The following is a 14,671-nucleotide window of genomic DNA, read 5'->3' as shown; positions in this document are numbered from 1 at the left end:
TGAAGATTTTACAGGAAGTAAGGTACCTCCTCAAAAGCAATATAACCTAGATAATAGGCAAAATATCTCCGTAGCATCTGAAGTGTCACTTCTAACTCAGTGTGGAGAGATTTTAATCATCAGTACCTGAGTTATAGAACTTCAGAGCTGCAAGGAAACTTAAACATCTCAGTTCAATTCCTTCATTTTAACAGATGATGAAACTAGGAACTAGAGATTTTTTAGACATTGCTCAAGATTATACAACCAGCTATTTGCTGAACTGAGACTTGAAATCTGATTGCCCCAAATCTTAGGTTATTAAAAGAAAAAGACATATGGTGTTAATTTAACTGTTCCATTAAATTTGTAAAAAGAATAATCGCTTTTTTACTGTTTCTATAAAAATGATGCATGCTCATTTATGAAAATTTCTCATAATACAAGGAAATACAAGAAAAAAGCAACAGATTACCCAAAGTCATTCTATAAATATAATTAATGTTACCACTTAATGAACATTGTTTTAAGTATCTAAATGAATAGGCGCAGATAAAAGGATAAATATGTAGATTGACAAAAAAGGAATTAAAATGAGAGAATAATAGGGGAAAGGAGTGAAATAACTTTAAAACATTGTGTTCATTCTAGATATGCTGTTTTTAAGTGCAAACATTAATTTTACTTGAATTTAACAGAAGTGAAAGAAAATGGAATAAAACTAAGGAAATTGCTGAACTTCAAATTAAAGGTTCTCTACCACAAAGTATATTAGGTCATTAAATATGAAATGTCTGATTTTGAATCAAAAGTTCAGTTTATGATATCTCAAACAAGAAGCAGTACAATTAATCAAAGTGTGTGCCTAAACTGTTGACGCAGTTTTGTCTTCTTAACAGTAGCTTGTTTATACCAGCAGGGAAGAAGCCTGGAGAGCAAGTGGTGATGAAATTGCAAAAGGTGTTTGCCACAGCTTCTTGAGAATGGAATATTTTTCCTTGCAAGAAGTGGTCCAAAGCTTCTGTAGTTTGAGCAGTGTTGTTTTTTGCGACATGTGGTCTGCAAGAATATTGGCCTGTCACTATTGACCAATCTCAGCTGCTTACTCACCAGCATCCTCATCATTTCATCCAATTGGTTGCAGCAGATATCTGCTGTAATATATTGACCAGGTTTCATGAAGCTGTAGTGGATAATACCAGTGCTGGACCACCAAACAGACACCGTTAACTTTTATTGATGAATATTTGGTTTTGTACTGTGTTTCAGTACTTCATCTTTATCCAACCATTGTGCTAAACGCTTGTGATTGTCAAAAATAATTCATTTTTCATCACGTTACAATACCTTTTAAAAATGGTTCACCTTTATGTCATGACAGCAAAGAACTGGCAAGCTTCAAGACGATTTCTCTCCTGACGCATGTTTAATTCATGCTGAACCCATCTATCCAGCTTCTTTACTTTTCTGATTTGTTTCAAATGGTCCAATATTGTTGGAATAGTAATGTCAAACCTTGCTGCTAATTCACACATAGATTAAGATGGAGTTGCTTCCACTATAGCTTTCAGCTCATTGTTATCCACCTTGGTTCCAGGTCACCCACATGGCTCATTTTCAAGATTAAAATCACCAGCATGGAACTTCTGGAACCATCAATGTACCATGCGTTCATTAGGCACGTCCTTCCCAAACACTTCACTAATATTTTAAGCTGTCTATGCCAGCATCAGTTCTGTGACGGAACTCATATTCAAAAACAACACAAAGTTTTGACTTATCCATGGTTTCACAAAAGTTGCTCTAAAAATTTTTTTTGAAAGATAATCACAAGCCAATAACCATGCATTTGAAAAAATGAGAATGTACCTTCATAATAAAAATAAAACAAGAAGTGTTAAAAGTGAAAATGTCAGAGATATAAACTGTCAAACTCAGTACTTAAGGAATCAGATGTTTCGCACTTAATGATCTAATATTAAGTCCCTAAAATATCTGTGACTTTAAGAAAAAGATTATTTTAAAAAATTGAAATATTAAGTCCCTAGTTTTCAAATGAGGTGTTTCCATTTTATAAATTATCAATTGACTCTTCTAATAGAAATGATTATTTACTCTGACTCCCCGATTTTTGTTATATTATTTTTACATTGTCAAGATTTATAGCATTCACATTCTTTTATACATAAATTATACACAATTTCCTCTTAGTTGTGAGTTTAAATAGAAGCAATATTTACCATGGTTTCTTCATTCCTGAGATCTTAATTACTCTGCTATCTCTTGGTTAGGTATCTTTGGTCATCTAGTATGTTTTGGAAAGATGTACCTTAATATGTTCCATTTGAGTTCTTGTCTGCTTGAGAATGTCTGTATGTGGCCTGTTCACTTGAAAGACACTTTGGTTAGGTATACATTTTTTGTGTCACATTTTTTCCCCTTACCGCATTTCATTTCTAGTTATTTTCCCAACACTATATGCTATATGCTAATCTTTTTTTCCTAAATTCATTCTACATTTGTTCCTTCTACTGGGACTTTCATTCCAGTAACGTTTTTGTTTCTTCCATTTCTTTCTTGAGTTCTGATGGCTCACTTGCAGGGGCCAGGGGTATGCAGAGGTACTGATTTTTCCTTTTTTAATTTCATCCTTTTCATTTTGCAATAGTTTTAGACTGCAACTTTGCCATTTTGCATGCCTTGTAATATTTTGTTGAAAGTCAAACATGTTGTAAAAGGAATTGAGGGTAGAGTGACCTTGAGTGGGAAGTTCTATGTTAGTCTGGCTAGGCTGTAGATAGTATTCACTAGTCTATGTAGCAGTGGTGCCAGAGGCTAAAATTTCCTCTGATGCCCTTGTTTTTGTCTCCCCTGTTGTCTTTGGGTTTTTCCTGGAGATTTTTTAACTAGGGTCCAGGGCTTACTGTTCTGGTAGCTACAGTTCCCTGTTACACAGCAGCCACACTGATATCATAGTAAGATATGGTGGGAGGAGGAGTTTCTGTAGTACTGCAGTCCCCTACCTTTTTGGCACCAGGAATCAGTTTCATGGAAGACAATTTTTCCATGGACCTGGAGGTGAGGAGAGCAAATAAAGCATTTGCTCCAGCAGCTTTAACCAGACTGTTCCACCAGTTATCCCAGTTAGTAGAAAAATTATTTTTGTTGCAATCACACTTTTCGACATAAGACTCTCTCCATAAAAGTCATAAGGGGAAGCGATGGTGCTCATTCTTTATGGAAATTAAATCTTACGGAAAGAAATGTTTTTCCCTCATTACTGAATCCGGAGTCTCTTGAACATTTTTTATATGACTCAGAAATACTTACCTGAGTCCCTTTAGAGTTGTTGTGAGGGTTATAGAACTGCAGGAACTTATAATTTTTGGAAATATAGGACACTGTATTTTCTTTGTCAGAGGTTACAGAGGAAATTGAGGAGAAGTCTCTCCACCTACAGATTGTCATTCGCTGTTCCTGACAGTACTTCTCATGAAAATCAACTCTAGGCTATCTAGGCTAGATTAGAAAAATGAGGCAATCAAAATGAAAATGTGTAAACATAAAGTTCTTGAGAGGAAGTGAAAATGTCCAGATGATATTTCTGATTTTATTTTAAATTTTCCATTCAACATGAGAAACCACAAGCCCCCTAAACAGAAGATGTTGATGTGTGTGGCATATGAGTAGAGACATCAGGGACCATTAAGAATCACCCCTCACCCCGAACCGCTTCTCTTCTATGCTTAATTTGTTGGAAATGTTACATTTCAGACATCAGTACTTTGAGCAAAATGGAAAAGATTTTTTGCTGTTTTCTTTGGTCCTCCAGTATTTTCTTTGTCCCGACCCGTGACTCTTTTGATCTTGGTAAATGGTCTTCTTCTGAAACTATTTAGGCAATTTAAATAATTCACAATTCAGAAATGAAACCTACGGAGGATTGCTTTTGCCATTCTCTTTTCAAATAAATGAGGTAGTAGCTTTGCACTTGCAGAGAGAGAAAAGTCCAGGCCTCTTCTCTACCCTGGGCTTCTCGACAGTTGTACGGGTTTTTAGGTCCTGTTACTTTAAGGATGAAGCAGTGAGTCCTGGCCCTGCCCTCCTCTGTCCCCATCCAGCCTTACCGCAGGGCAGCATCAGAGCCCTCTCTTTCCCCATTTTTCAGGGATCTGTTTCTTTGACCTGAGGAAGCCAATCCAGGTGAAGATGATTATGCTCTTTCTCTTCTTTCCGGAAGATGGGCTTAGGAGTGTGACTGTTCTATCTTCTAGGACAGCAATTATTGTTCCCCAATGGCCTTGGTATCCCAACTGCTTGGCTATTTTAATGTTATGTGTTTTTAAATATAAGATACTTCTAGTTTTTGTTTTACTTTTGAGTTCTTTAGGAAAAATATTCTTAGGAAACGGGTTGGTTTAGATATAGCTGATTAGCAATCCATCAAATAAGAGTATTTTCAGTTGGCAGATAATGCAGCGGATGGAAACAGAAGTGACCCTAGAGGTCGCTTAAAAGTGTGGAAGTTTTCTGCAGGGTTTAACTAGGTGACAGTGCTGATATTCAACACTTGTTAACTTACAGAATTGGCAATTTCATCTTGTTCAGCCGGAGCTTGTAGATAGCAAGGCCTCAACAGCATTGTTCAGATCCTTTAAAAAGGAGCAATGGAGGCAGCTTCCACTCTATTAGAGAGAAGGGATCACTCATGCTGTAATTGGAAAGCTATTTCTGATACAAACAATTATTTTAATGAGAGCTCTTTTATTTTTATACTTTGCATCATGACCTTGGCTTTCTACTTCATTTCGTTCATGGCCCAGCCCCACCAATAGGACATGGGTCCAATAGCTCACATTTCTATCATGAACCACATTGAAACTTACCCTGTTCCTCTTCTCCCTCCCACCAACATTTTAACTATGTGTAAGGAGAACCACCACTATTTTTATTTTTTATTTGGACAGGAGTAAGGTGATAGTTGCTAATGAATTTTATACGTCCCAGAATGGACTTCTGAGAAGCTCACCTCTAGACCCATCCCACTTCCTGTTGTTCTCCACTTTTCCAACCCCTTGTTGGGGACAGGTCCTCAGCAGTGTCCCGTTGACAGCACTTGTTGGAAGTGTTGATCACTGCCTGGTGACCATACTTTCATGTTTCTGCTTTAAAACACTTAAGGTGGAGTGACTTGTTTTTATCCTAGGTCCCCAAAGACTTCACGATGGCTTCTTCCATACACTGCAGACATCCTTCATAGCATTGTCCCAAAAAAACCAGGAGTCAGTCCTGATTCCCTGTGCTGACTTTGCCACCCTATGATGCTAACCTTTCTAAGTCACTTAGCTCTAGTCCTGCATTTCTTTAACTCTAATGTTAGATGGTTGAATATCATAGTCCTATGATTAAATGCCTAAAAGTCTCTTAAAATTGACCTTTTTTTCCCTCCTAAAATCTGAATAACAGTGTTGCACATGATTTATACAGAGTTATTTCACAGGCTGAATATTAATAGCACAAAATGTTAGCCTCCATCTGTGCCTGGGGAGGGAATACCACTGCTGACTACGAGGAAATTTGAATGCTTGCTCCCCTCCCGGTTCAGCTGCCTAAAGTCCTTTTATTGCGCTATTTCTGATTGAGTGTGTGAGTGTGACTATGAATTTCCCCTGACAGAAACCACATCACCTCATCAGCCACATAAGAAAATGACAAAACAGCCAACTGTGAAAACGTGCTCCCCAAGCTTTCAGCGTCACTGTGTGGGGAGAAGCTCGTTTGTACAAGATGAAATGGAGGCTGGGTGAAGCCTAGAAGACAAGCTCTGGTGTGTCTGTCTTCTCTGAGCTGCAGCACATGGGGAGTGTGTGCCAATGAGGCTGGGTTCCAGAAAACCCTTTGCTCCTTGAAGCCACGTCTTCAATCCACTGGACAGGGAGAGATGGCACAGGGAAGTGTGGGCATGCTGCTTTCTTAGTAATCACTAGATCTCACAACTCATCATATAGCTAAGGTCCATTCACCTTTCTTCACTGAATCTTCACAGAAACCTGATGAAGTTTGGTATCATTTTCTATGGTTTTTTTTTTTTTTTTTTTTTTTTAGTGGAGAATGTTTGAGCTCAGAGAAGCACAGCTAGTTAGCTTATAAGTGGTCAAGCCAAGATTCAAACCAGATCTTTCCTACCTCAGTTCCCATGGTCTTTCACTTTATCTTGAACTGATTTTAAAGCTGAATGTCAGCAACAAAAGTGGAACATTGGTGAGAAAAGGAGAAGAGGAAATCCACCCCTTGGTATTAGCCCAACCCACTCCAGTGTTTCTCTTGTTTGTCCACCTTCATTTAACTTTTTAGAAGGACTATGAAGTCATCAAAGATACCTTTAAGAAAGTGAAAAGGGAGCATTATTCTTACTGACAAAAAGGCAGACACCTAATTAAAAAAATGGACAAGAGTTGACTAGACACTTCCTAAAAATGACTAACCAGTCAGTGAGCATATAAAAAGATGTTTGACATCATTAGTCATGAGAAATGCAAATGTGAACCACAATACCCACCAGAATTCTTAAGGTGGAAAAGATGACAGTAGTACCAAGTGCTGTTGAAGATCTGTCGTGTCTGCATCTCCTGGTCACTTCTGATAGGAGTGTCAGTTGGTAAAACCACTTTGGAAAACCATTTGATAGTTTCAAGTATCACTACGTGTGGTTTCTGGGGTGCTGGCAATGTTCTGTTTCTTCCTCTGAGTGCTGGTTACACTGTGTTCAGATTTTGAAAATTCTTCAAGTTGTTCCCTTGTGATATGTGCAATTTTATGTATGTATATTATACTTTAGTACTATGTTTTTAAAGTATTATATATACAGATGCTAGTCTTTAATTTTTGACTCCCACTGTGGCAATATAAATTTAAATCAACTTAGCAATTTGCATAGGCATAAAGTTGGAATTTTGTGACATACTGTGCCCTATACTGTGGGAGAAATGTTCATTTTTTTTCTTGATAATGCTTCATTGGCTTCAATTTGTCTGGACCCGACAAGGTGAGGAAAGGAAGGAAACAGTGAATTCCATCAACTGCAGTGAGTATTGCTGCTTAGCATTCGTTCAGCCAGAGCAACGCTGGCTAGTCAGGTTCTCACCAGATGATAGAATTCTTTCTTGCCTGGGAGTCTGTAAGAAAAGTTATCTTATTGTTTATGATTTTTTATACCTCTAAGAAGAAAAGCATAAGGAAAATGACTATGGAATTCCAAGACAAGGCTAAAACAGATTCTGAACCTTCACTTTCTAGGAAACAAGGTGAAAAGATGCAAAGAGAAATCCTCTTTTTGCACAGGCATTCTCCATTTGCAATAGTAACTGCAAAAAAAGGCAATACATAATGTTTAGAGAACCTGAGCAATAGTCTTAAAACTATTTTGCAGACTGTTCGGGTCGTGTGTAGGTTGAGTTTTCAAATTCTCATCTCAGCACAAAACTAAATGAATTCTAGTAAAGAAGGGGACTGAAAGAAGAACAAACTTGTGTTTTAAAAAACAAAAATTGTTAAACACCGTCTGACACACAGTCTGATGTGTCATCTGAGACTATTGAGAATTAATTCTGTCCTTCCTAGAGTTCCCGTCGTCTTTTCTCATTTGACCATTAGGGAATCTGACCCAACGTTGCCCGGTCTGTTAAAGTCCTCCTGTTGTCGATGATAAAGCAAGGCAGGACCCACCAGCTTTAAACTTTCAGCCTGTTTCCCTTTTCACCCAATGATGGAGATTCCAAGTAATAGATTAATGAAGACCCAAAGGTTGTAGGTGTGGTATTAATGCATCTCTTTTAAAATATGTGTTTCAGCTAGCTGCCCTTGAATTCCCTCCAAAGAAACTATTTGGAAACAAGGATGAGCGTGTGATTGCTGAGAGGCGAAGTCATTTAGAGGTAACAGAATTAAGCTCTTCTTTCTCTGTGTGTTTGGAAAATTTGCCATCTGATTGACCAGTAAGAAATATTTCTGCTATATGCTATTTCATTTTTTCATGAGTGTGGAGGTGCTGCTTCATTAACGCAGGAGATGGCAGCAACAGATTGTAAAGATATGATATCAGTTTATCTGAAATATAAGCCCTTATCTCCCTCTGGTCTAGCGGAACATTTTTCTTATTTTTAAGAAGATACATTTATTCTAAGGGTTAGGAAGCAGGATGTGAGTGAGAACTAAATATTCACCATAGACAGATGGTATGTGATACAGGATGAGGGTACAAAGCTTGCTGCAAAAAAACTTGGAATTAATTAGCTGAAGATTTATAGTATTACATCATTGTTGCTTTTTCAAGAGAGTTGGAAGCAAAAAGACAAACATCTATTTTTAGTCATGGTTAGGTTTCATTTGACTTATTTTAACTTCATCTTCCAAGCCAGTTCTACATGTAGAATTCTGGTTTAGGGCCAATGCACATTGTCATCTGCTTTATCTGGTTTGTATTTGTTTGGGGGACATAGTTGTTTGTTTGTTTGGAATCTGATGCTCATGATTCTAAGTCTTTGTGCCAAGGCATGGACCAGTTTTTTTCTTTGAGAACAGTGGGAAGCAAGGTCACAGGTAGTCCTCAGCCGTTGGTCACTGTCTTGCCACGTGAGCCACTGAGGCAGACAAAGGACAAAAGTACATACAGCTGACTATAATCTAGTGGCAACAGGCTCTCAGGGGGCCTCTCAAAGTTCCCTTTGCTGCTGCTTTAAGAGGAATAATAATAATAGCTATTGGAAATGAAATCAAATACGGAGAGGCCTGAGAGAGCCCTTTCTGAATTGTGAAGTGCTACATAAAAACTGTTATTCTTGTTCCTGGTGACAGGCAGTTAAACACAGCTGCCCACGGGGTGTACTTTGTGCCAGTGAACCAAGGATTAGGGAAATATCTAGAAACTGGAGGTTCCAGTGGGAGCAAAAGGGGCGAAGGGGAAGGACATGGAGAAACTGAAGACCAGGAGATTATTGTCCATGAGGGGAGTTTCAGAGTTGACATCCTCAACATGGGACACTACGGGGAAGGACAGGTTTCAGGGTGTGGCTATGCTCACACTTGAGGTAGACCACAGAGTTACACGTTTAAAGAAGTCATTTACCCTACGATGGCGTGACCCTCACACCCAGCTGAAAAATTTGCCTTCCAGGAAAAGAGTATTATGGTGAGCCTGTTTGATCAAATTCTCTCAAAACTTTGATTGCATCACACAAAAAAATTAAAAATGGCTGCAGACCTAGCGATGGTTTTCGTTACCTAACCCTTACCTGCCTCAGTTATCTAGACTTGTCTTTAATGGAAACACAGAGAAGGATGGTTTGTACACTTGTCTTTATATACTAACAGAAGATAGATCATTGTCATTCCCAGCTATTCAGGGCTCTGATTAAACTTGCGTGGTGGCCGGCTGTGCCACAACAGAGTGTGCATTTGTGAGCACAACGCTCGGCACACTCGGTTTTCCATTCCAACTTGCAGAGTTAGAGCAAAGTTCAGGGTGCTCTTTCATTCTTGGTACTTTTCGGTGGAACCCACGTTTGCTCTTGCAGCATCTCCTACTTCGTCATTTAAACTGTTGATGAACAGAGTTTTATGTTACTGTTGCTGCCTGCGCAAGGATCCTTTCCCTTGCCTGTGACTGTTATTTACCTGTGACATTAGCCTTTATAGAACATGTTCCACACATTCTGGAAATAAGCACTTACATTTGCGATTACATGCATTTCACCTGATGTTGACTGTTAAATCTTAGAGCATTATCTTCTTTTTAAGGAGCAAACATAATTCACCTTCACTTTGATGGAAAATTAATCTAAGATTCTTGCATTAATTCCCTGCGACTATTGTGGCTTTTCTTTTGATCTTCTAACATCAGAAGTTACTGCTTGATTTAGTGTATTTTAATATGAAAATTAATGTAGTTATTTCCCCTGAATTTCCTGTTTAATTTAACACTTATTTAAGTCCTAGTCCATACTGGAGATAGTGCTAAGTGTTCTATAGAAAGCAAAGATAAATAATACATTTCTTTCCCTCTAAGAGTATATATTTAAGTTCCTATATGAACCTTTACCTGGAAGTATAATGTAAATACCCAAGCACATGTAGAAGGATGGATTGCAGTAGGGCACATCTGCACTAGCTAATACACATGATGTGAGCTTAAAAGGAATTATCAGACCAATTATTAGTATCCAGAAATGCAACTTTATAAACATCGTGATAAAAAAGCAGTATTTTAAGCAAGCGTTCAATTGTAGGGTTTGGGTTTTTTAGTTTTTTTGCCCCATCTTTAAACAAAGTCTTGCTCTGGTCACCCAGGCTGGAGTGCAGTGGCATCATCACAGCTCGCTGTAACCTTGAACACCAAGGCTCAAGCAATCCTCCTGCCTCAGCCTCCCAAGTAGCTGGGACTACAGGTGTGCACTACCACACCTGGCTAATATTTTAATGTTTTGTAGAAATGGGATCTCTCTGTGTTGCCCAGGCTGGTCTCAAACTCCTGGATCCTCCCGCCTGGGTGTCCCAAAGTGCTGAGATTACAGGTGCAAGCCCCCACGCCTGGCCTCAATTGTGTTTTGATCTTCCTTGCTATTGAAATATTTCCAAAGTTTGGACCTTGTATTTGAGTTTATCAGCAAAAAGTATAAAATGTTTTCACATTAAAGACATAGACACATTTTGGTACTTTTTAAGTTACAAAAGTTAAGGCTGTTAAAATAATTATTTAAAAAAATGGTGGGTAGGAACAGAAATTTCCAACGGTTGTGATGAGACTTAGAGATTAATTTTCTAGCCTTGGAGAGACGAATATTAGTTGTGTCTGGCGGTGGTGGTACTGGTGTCAGAGCTGGAACCTGTAGCATTTAACATACTGCACCGTAAAAGGTAGGAGTAAGAACATGACGGGTGAAGTGGAGATGTATAAATTGACTTTTATTGATAAACTTGTGTTGGCTTCACCCACACAGTTATCTGGCCACCTCTGATTATAGCTGGAGCCAGTTTTTGCAGTCTGGACTATAATTGCTTCACATCTCGTGCTCAAATGCTCCCTAGCACTTTGGTTCACAAAGAGCTACAGAATCTTTGCAGATTTCTAACTCGGTGGATTTCCTCCTTGCGGCCTTCCTGGCCCAGCTGGAACTCGTTTGGTGGAACTGTGTGTTCTGTGGGCAGCCCTGCCCTCAGGCAGTCCGAGGCTGCTGCTGACAGCACTCCCCGGTGTGACATGCTTCCCAGGCTCCAGACGGCCCTTCCTGCAGCCCTCACAGCTGCCCAGGAGACGTATGCTGGCAGATAAAGCAGCAGAGGTAACAGGGAAAGAATACACTCAGTCTCCGCTTGATAAGTTACTTTGAGCAAAAGGTGTTTTTTACTGTATTTGAAGCCAGATACCATGACTATTAGGTTGAGCCATAAGAAACTGCCATTGTTATAGGTCAGAAATGCAGGAATATCAGCAATTTCACATGCTTCTACATAATGCCTGCTTTCTCACAGGTACCTGGTGTTTGCTAGGTGCCAAGCATGAGTGACAAATACTTGTAATAAGTCGTTTACTCCTCACAGCCACTTGTGAGGTGAGTTCCATTGTTATCTCCGTTTTTCAGGTGAGGAAATGTGTGTTTGGGAGGATAGAGAAGGTCGTGGAGCTAGTAGGTGGTGGAGCCTCAGTTCACAGACAGGTCTTTCAGAACAAGCCCCTTCTCTAAGTGTGAAGCTGCTGGTTCTTATTGTAAAGAAATGCCTCTTTTTAAAAAAAAACATCATCTTCCAGCATTATCACCACAGTGTTAACTAAGATCTGCTGCCTAATTATTTATTCTTAAATACCATTCCATTTATTCAGCAATTATTGAGCACCTACCCTGTGCCAAGCAGTGTTCTAGAACGGAAGAAACTCTAGTTAGCAACACGGGCCCTTTTCCTCCTCTCTTGACTGACTGTGGCATTAGGATGGTGTTTATTTATAATCTTTTACTTTTTTTGTTTGTTTAAGGAAAGATGTTTACGGTGATTGTTGATTTTAAATATTCACTACATGGGTAATAAAAGGTTCCATATCTCAGTTGCTTACGGCTTTGTTTATTTATGAGATGTCACATTGTTCTCATGCATATTTATTTTGAGAATATCTTAAATTCACCAAAGTATAAAAAAGGGCATCCTCATGAATTACTGAAGAATATAAACTCACAATGTCTTTAAAGAAATTTTTATGACTTTAAATATTACATGTAGTATATAAAATACACATGCTTACATATACACATATATAGTCTGTTAATATGTATATCCAAATGGATATCAAATTGAGCTCTAATAAATGTGGTATATGGTATTTATTAACAATAGGCCTGAAATATCTCAAGTTTTGAACCACATGTCTCTTAGAATATACTGTTTCTCAAACTCAATGGTGAAGGACTAGTTACATTCCATCACTCATGAGTACTTTTGTACATTGAATGACAATTACTAGAAAAATGAAATCAAAAGGATATACAAAAGACAAATGCAATTCTTTTTTATTATACATAGATTGAACAGACATAAAATTACTGTGTTCAATTGCAATAAGTGTCTGAAATACGGGCCATGCTTTGGTTAGACTATTCTGGAACATCCATGAAATCTCCCCTCTACTTCTTTAAGACTCCTGTCACTTTCTTGCTTATATCAAAAGGTGTTTATGTCTCAAATCTTCCCTATTGTGCTAAGCACTTGAAGGCAGCAGAATCAACGTCTAATTCAATTCTTAATCTCCCGTGATACTTCACACATGCTTCACTTTTACTGAATTATCAGAAAATCTGCCCAAATTAGCCCTAAATTAATGAGTTTTCTGTTTTGTTTTATTTTTGTTCATTAGCGAGAGGTGCATTTTGGGTTACTAATTTCAGAGAATGTTATTATCTCCTTAGAAACATTTCTACTAATCATTTTAATCTATCATTTGAAGGAGTAACTGTAATTAATGAAAACAAATGAAATCCTCTAAAACCGTAAAGCTTTCCAGAATAATACAACCACGTTTGGAAATAACCTAAGAAATTTCTAGGAAAATTTTTTACAAACTTCGTAGAGAACTAGAGCAGGCAGGAGCCCAAAACCACCTCTTTCTTCCCCATGTTCGTCTCCTTAGCCTAAAGCATTGTTGAGATATGGATCTAAAGAAATGTGGTAGCTAGGAATGGGGCCTTGGAGCAGATTAACCCAGTCCTGAATCCTGGTCCTGTGCCTTTGGAGTTGTGTAATGTCACTGCTTTAGTTTTTCTATCTGAAAAATGAGGGTAATAATAATATTTTACTAGAGTTACACTGAGGATTAAATGAGATCATATACATAACATGAAAGAAAGAAAAAGCACAAAGAAAAAGCACTCAAAAATGTTAGTTGGTACTGTGAAGGTAGTAATGATGGGCCATACCAATTTTTTCATTTTTTTCAATATATGTATTTGAATCAAGACCAAATTATATTTACACATAGCATTGGTTGATATGTCTTTTAAGTTTCGTACAATGTATAGGTTGCCCTCTCTCTTTTTTTCTCACCATCTATTTGAGCTCACCATGTCATTTATCTGTTGAAATCCTCATAGTCTGGGTTTTGCTGAGTGCATCCCCACGGCGTCATTCACGATGCTCCTCTAATCCTGCATTTTCTGAAAACCAGAGGCTAGATTGGGTTCAGGTTTGATTTTTTGGCAAGAACACTTTGTAGGTGGGTACGTTTCACAGGAAGTACTTGCTGTCCAGTGATGTCTCTTTTGCGGTCTTTGCTGTCTTTATCGAAGCAATGCAGTGACTATGACAGTAACCGTTCACGCTCAGGACTGCTTCCCACGCCTGGCCTGAGCCTGGCCTGCATACATTCAGTCACACGGCTCATGTCTTCAGAGAGCTCACGGTCCTTTTGGAGCAGAGGCAAGAAGTCACTTCAGAACACTGAAGGGATAGTCATGACCACTTTTGCTGAGGTCAGAGGACACGATTGCCAGAGCAGTGGTTCTCAAACCTTTCTGGCCAGTCTTTGAAATTATCTTGAGCAGCTTTTGGAAAACTACAGATGCTCAAGCCTTGTTCCAGTATATTGTAATTCAGCAGGACTACAGTGGGACTCAGGAATCTGGACCTACTATGGGAAAGTGAGATTGGTGGGTCAGGGTAGAGAGGGTAGGAAACGCCGGATCCTCGAGCCATCTCCATGACTTTGGACCTGACCCAGAGGACATTGGAAAGCCAATGAAGTGTTGTAAGCAAAGGAGTGGAGGGATGAGGTTTTACCACTGGAGAGAAGGGTGAGAGCAGGAGCAGCTGGGGGCAGAAAGAGCAATGACTGGGCTATTCCCATCTTCCAGGCGAGACAGGATTGTGCCCTGGATTAGGGTGCAGTGTCAGCTGAGATGAGAAAAATCAATAGTTTGGAGAGATCTACAGGAGGTAGAATCAGGGTGACTTGTTGTTCAGTTGAATGAGAACTGGGAACAGTGATGGAATTGGTATAGACACCTAAGGCCCTGGACATTAATCTTAACAAGACAGTGAAATCTGTTATTAAATATATTTGTGAACTTTACATTTGTGCCCATAATCCATAGTATTGAAATAGTGCTTTTTTACCACTTCACTAGTTGTGTTGGTGAAGTGAATACCACTTCAC

General features: G+C 38.8%; 1 protein-coding gene across 5 annotated transcripts in view; it reads left to right on the top strand.

The window, feature by feature from the left end:
• Nucleotides 1-14,671, top strand: part of KIF16B (kinesin family member 16B) — a 238,543-nt gene that overhangs the window by 204,535 nt on the left and 19,337 nt on the right. For all 5 annotated transcript variants that reach the window (XM_045528143.1, XM_045528140.1, XM_045528142.1 and 2 more), the window contains one exon: nucleotides 7,830-7,913. In XM_045528143.1, the coding sequence (XP_045384099.1) occupies nucleotides 7,830-7,913 (84 nt within the window). The remainder of the gene's footprint in view (nucleotides 1-7,829; nucleotides 7,914-14,671) is intronic.

This window comes from Lemur catta, chromosome 17 (genome assembly GCF_020740605.2).
Source record: "Lemur catta isolate mLemCat1 chromosome 17, mLemCat1.pri, whole genome shotgun sequence".
Classification (NCBI taxonomy): Eukaryota; Metazoa; Chordata; class Mammalia; order Primates; family Lemuridae; genus Lemur; species Lemur catta.
Note: the sequence above shows the minus strand (reverse complement) of the source record. Positions and strands in the feature narration are given on the sequence as shown.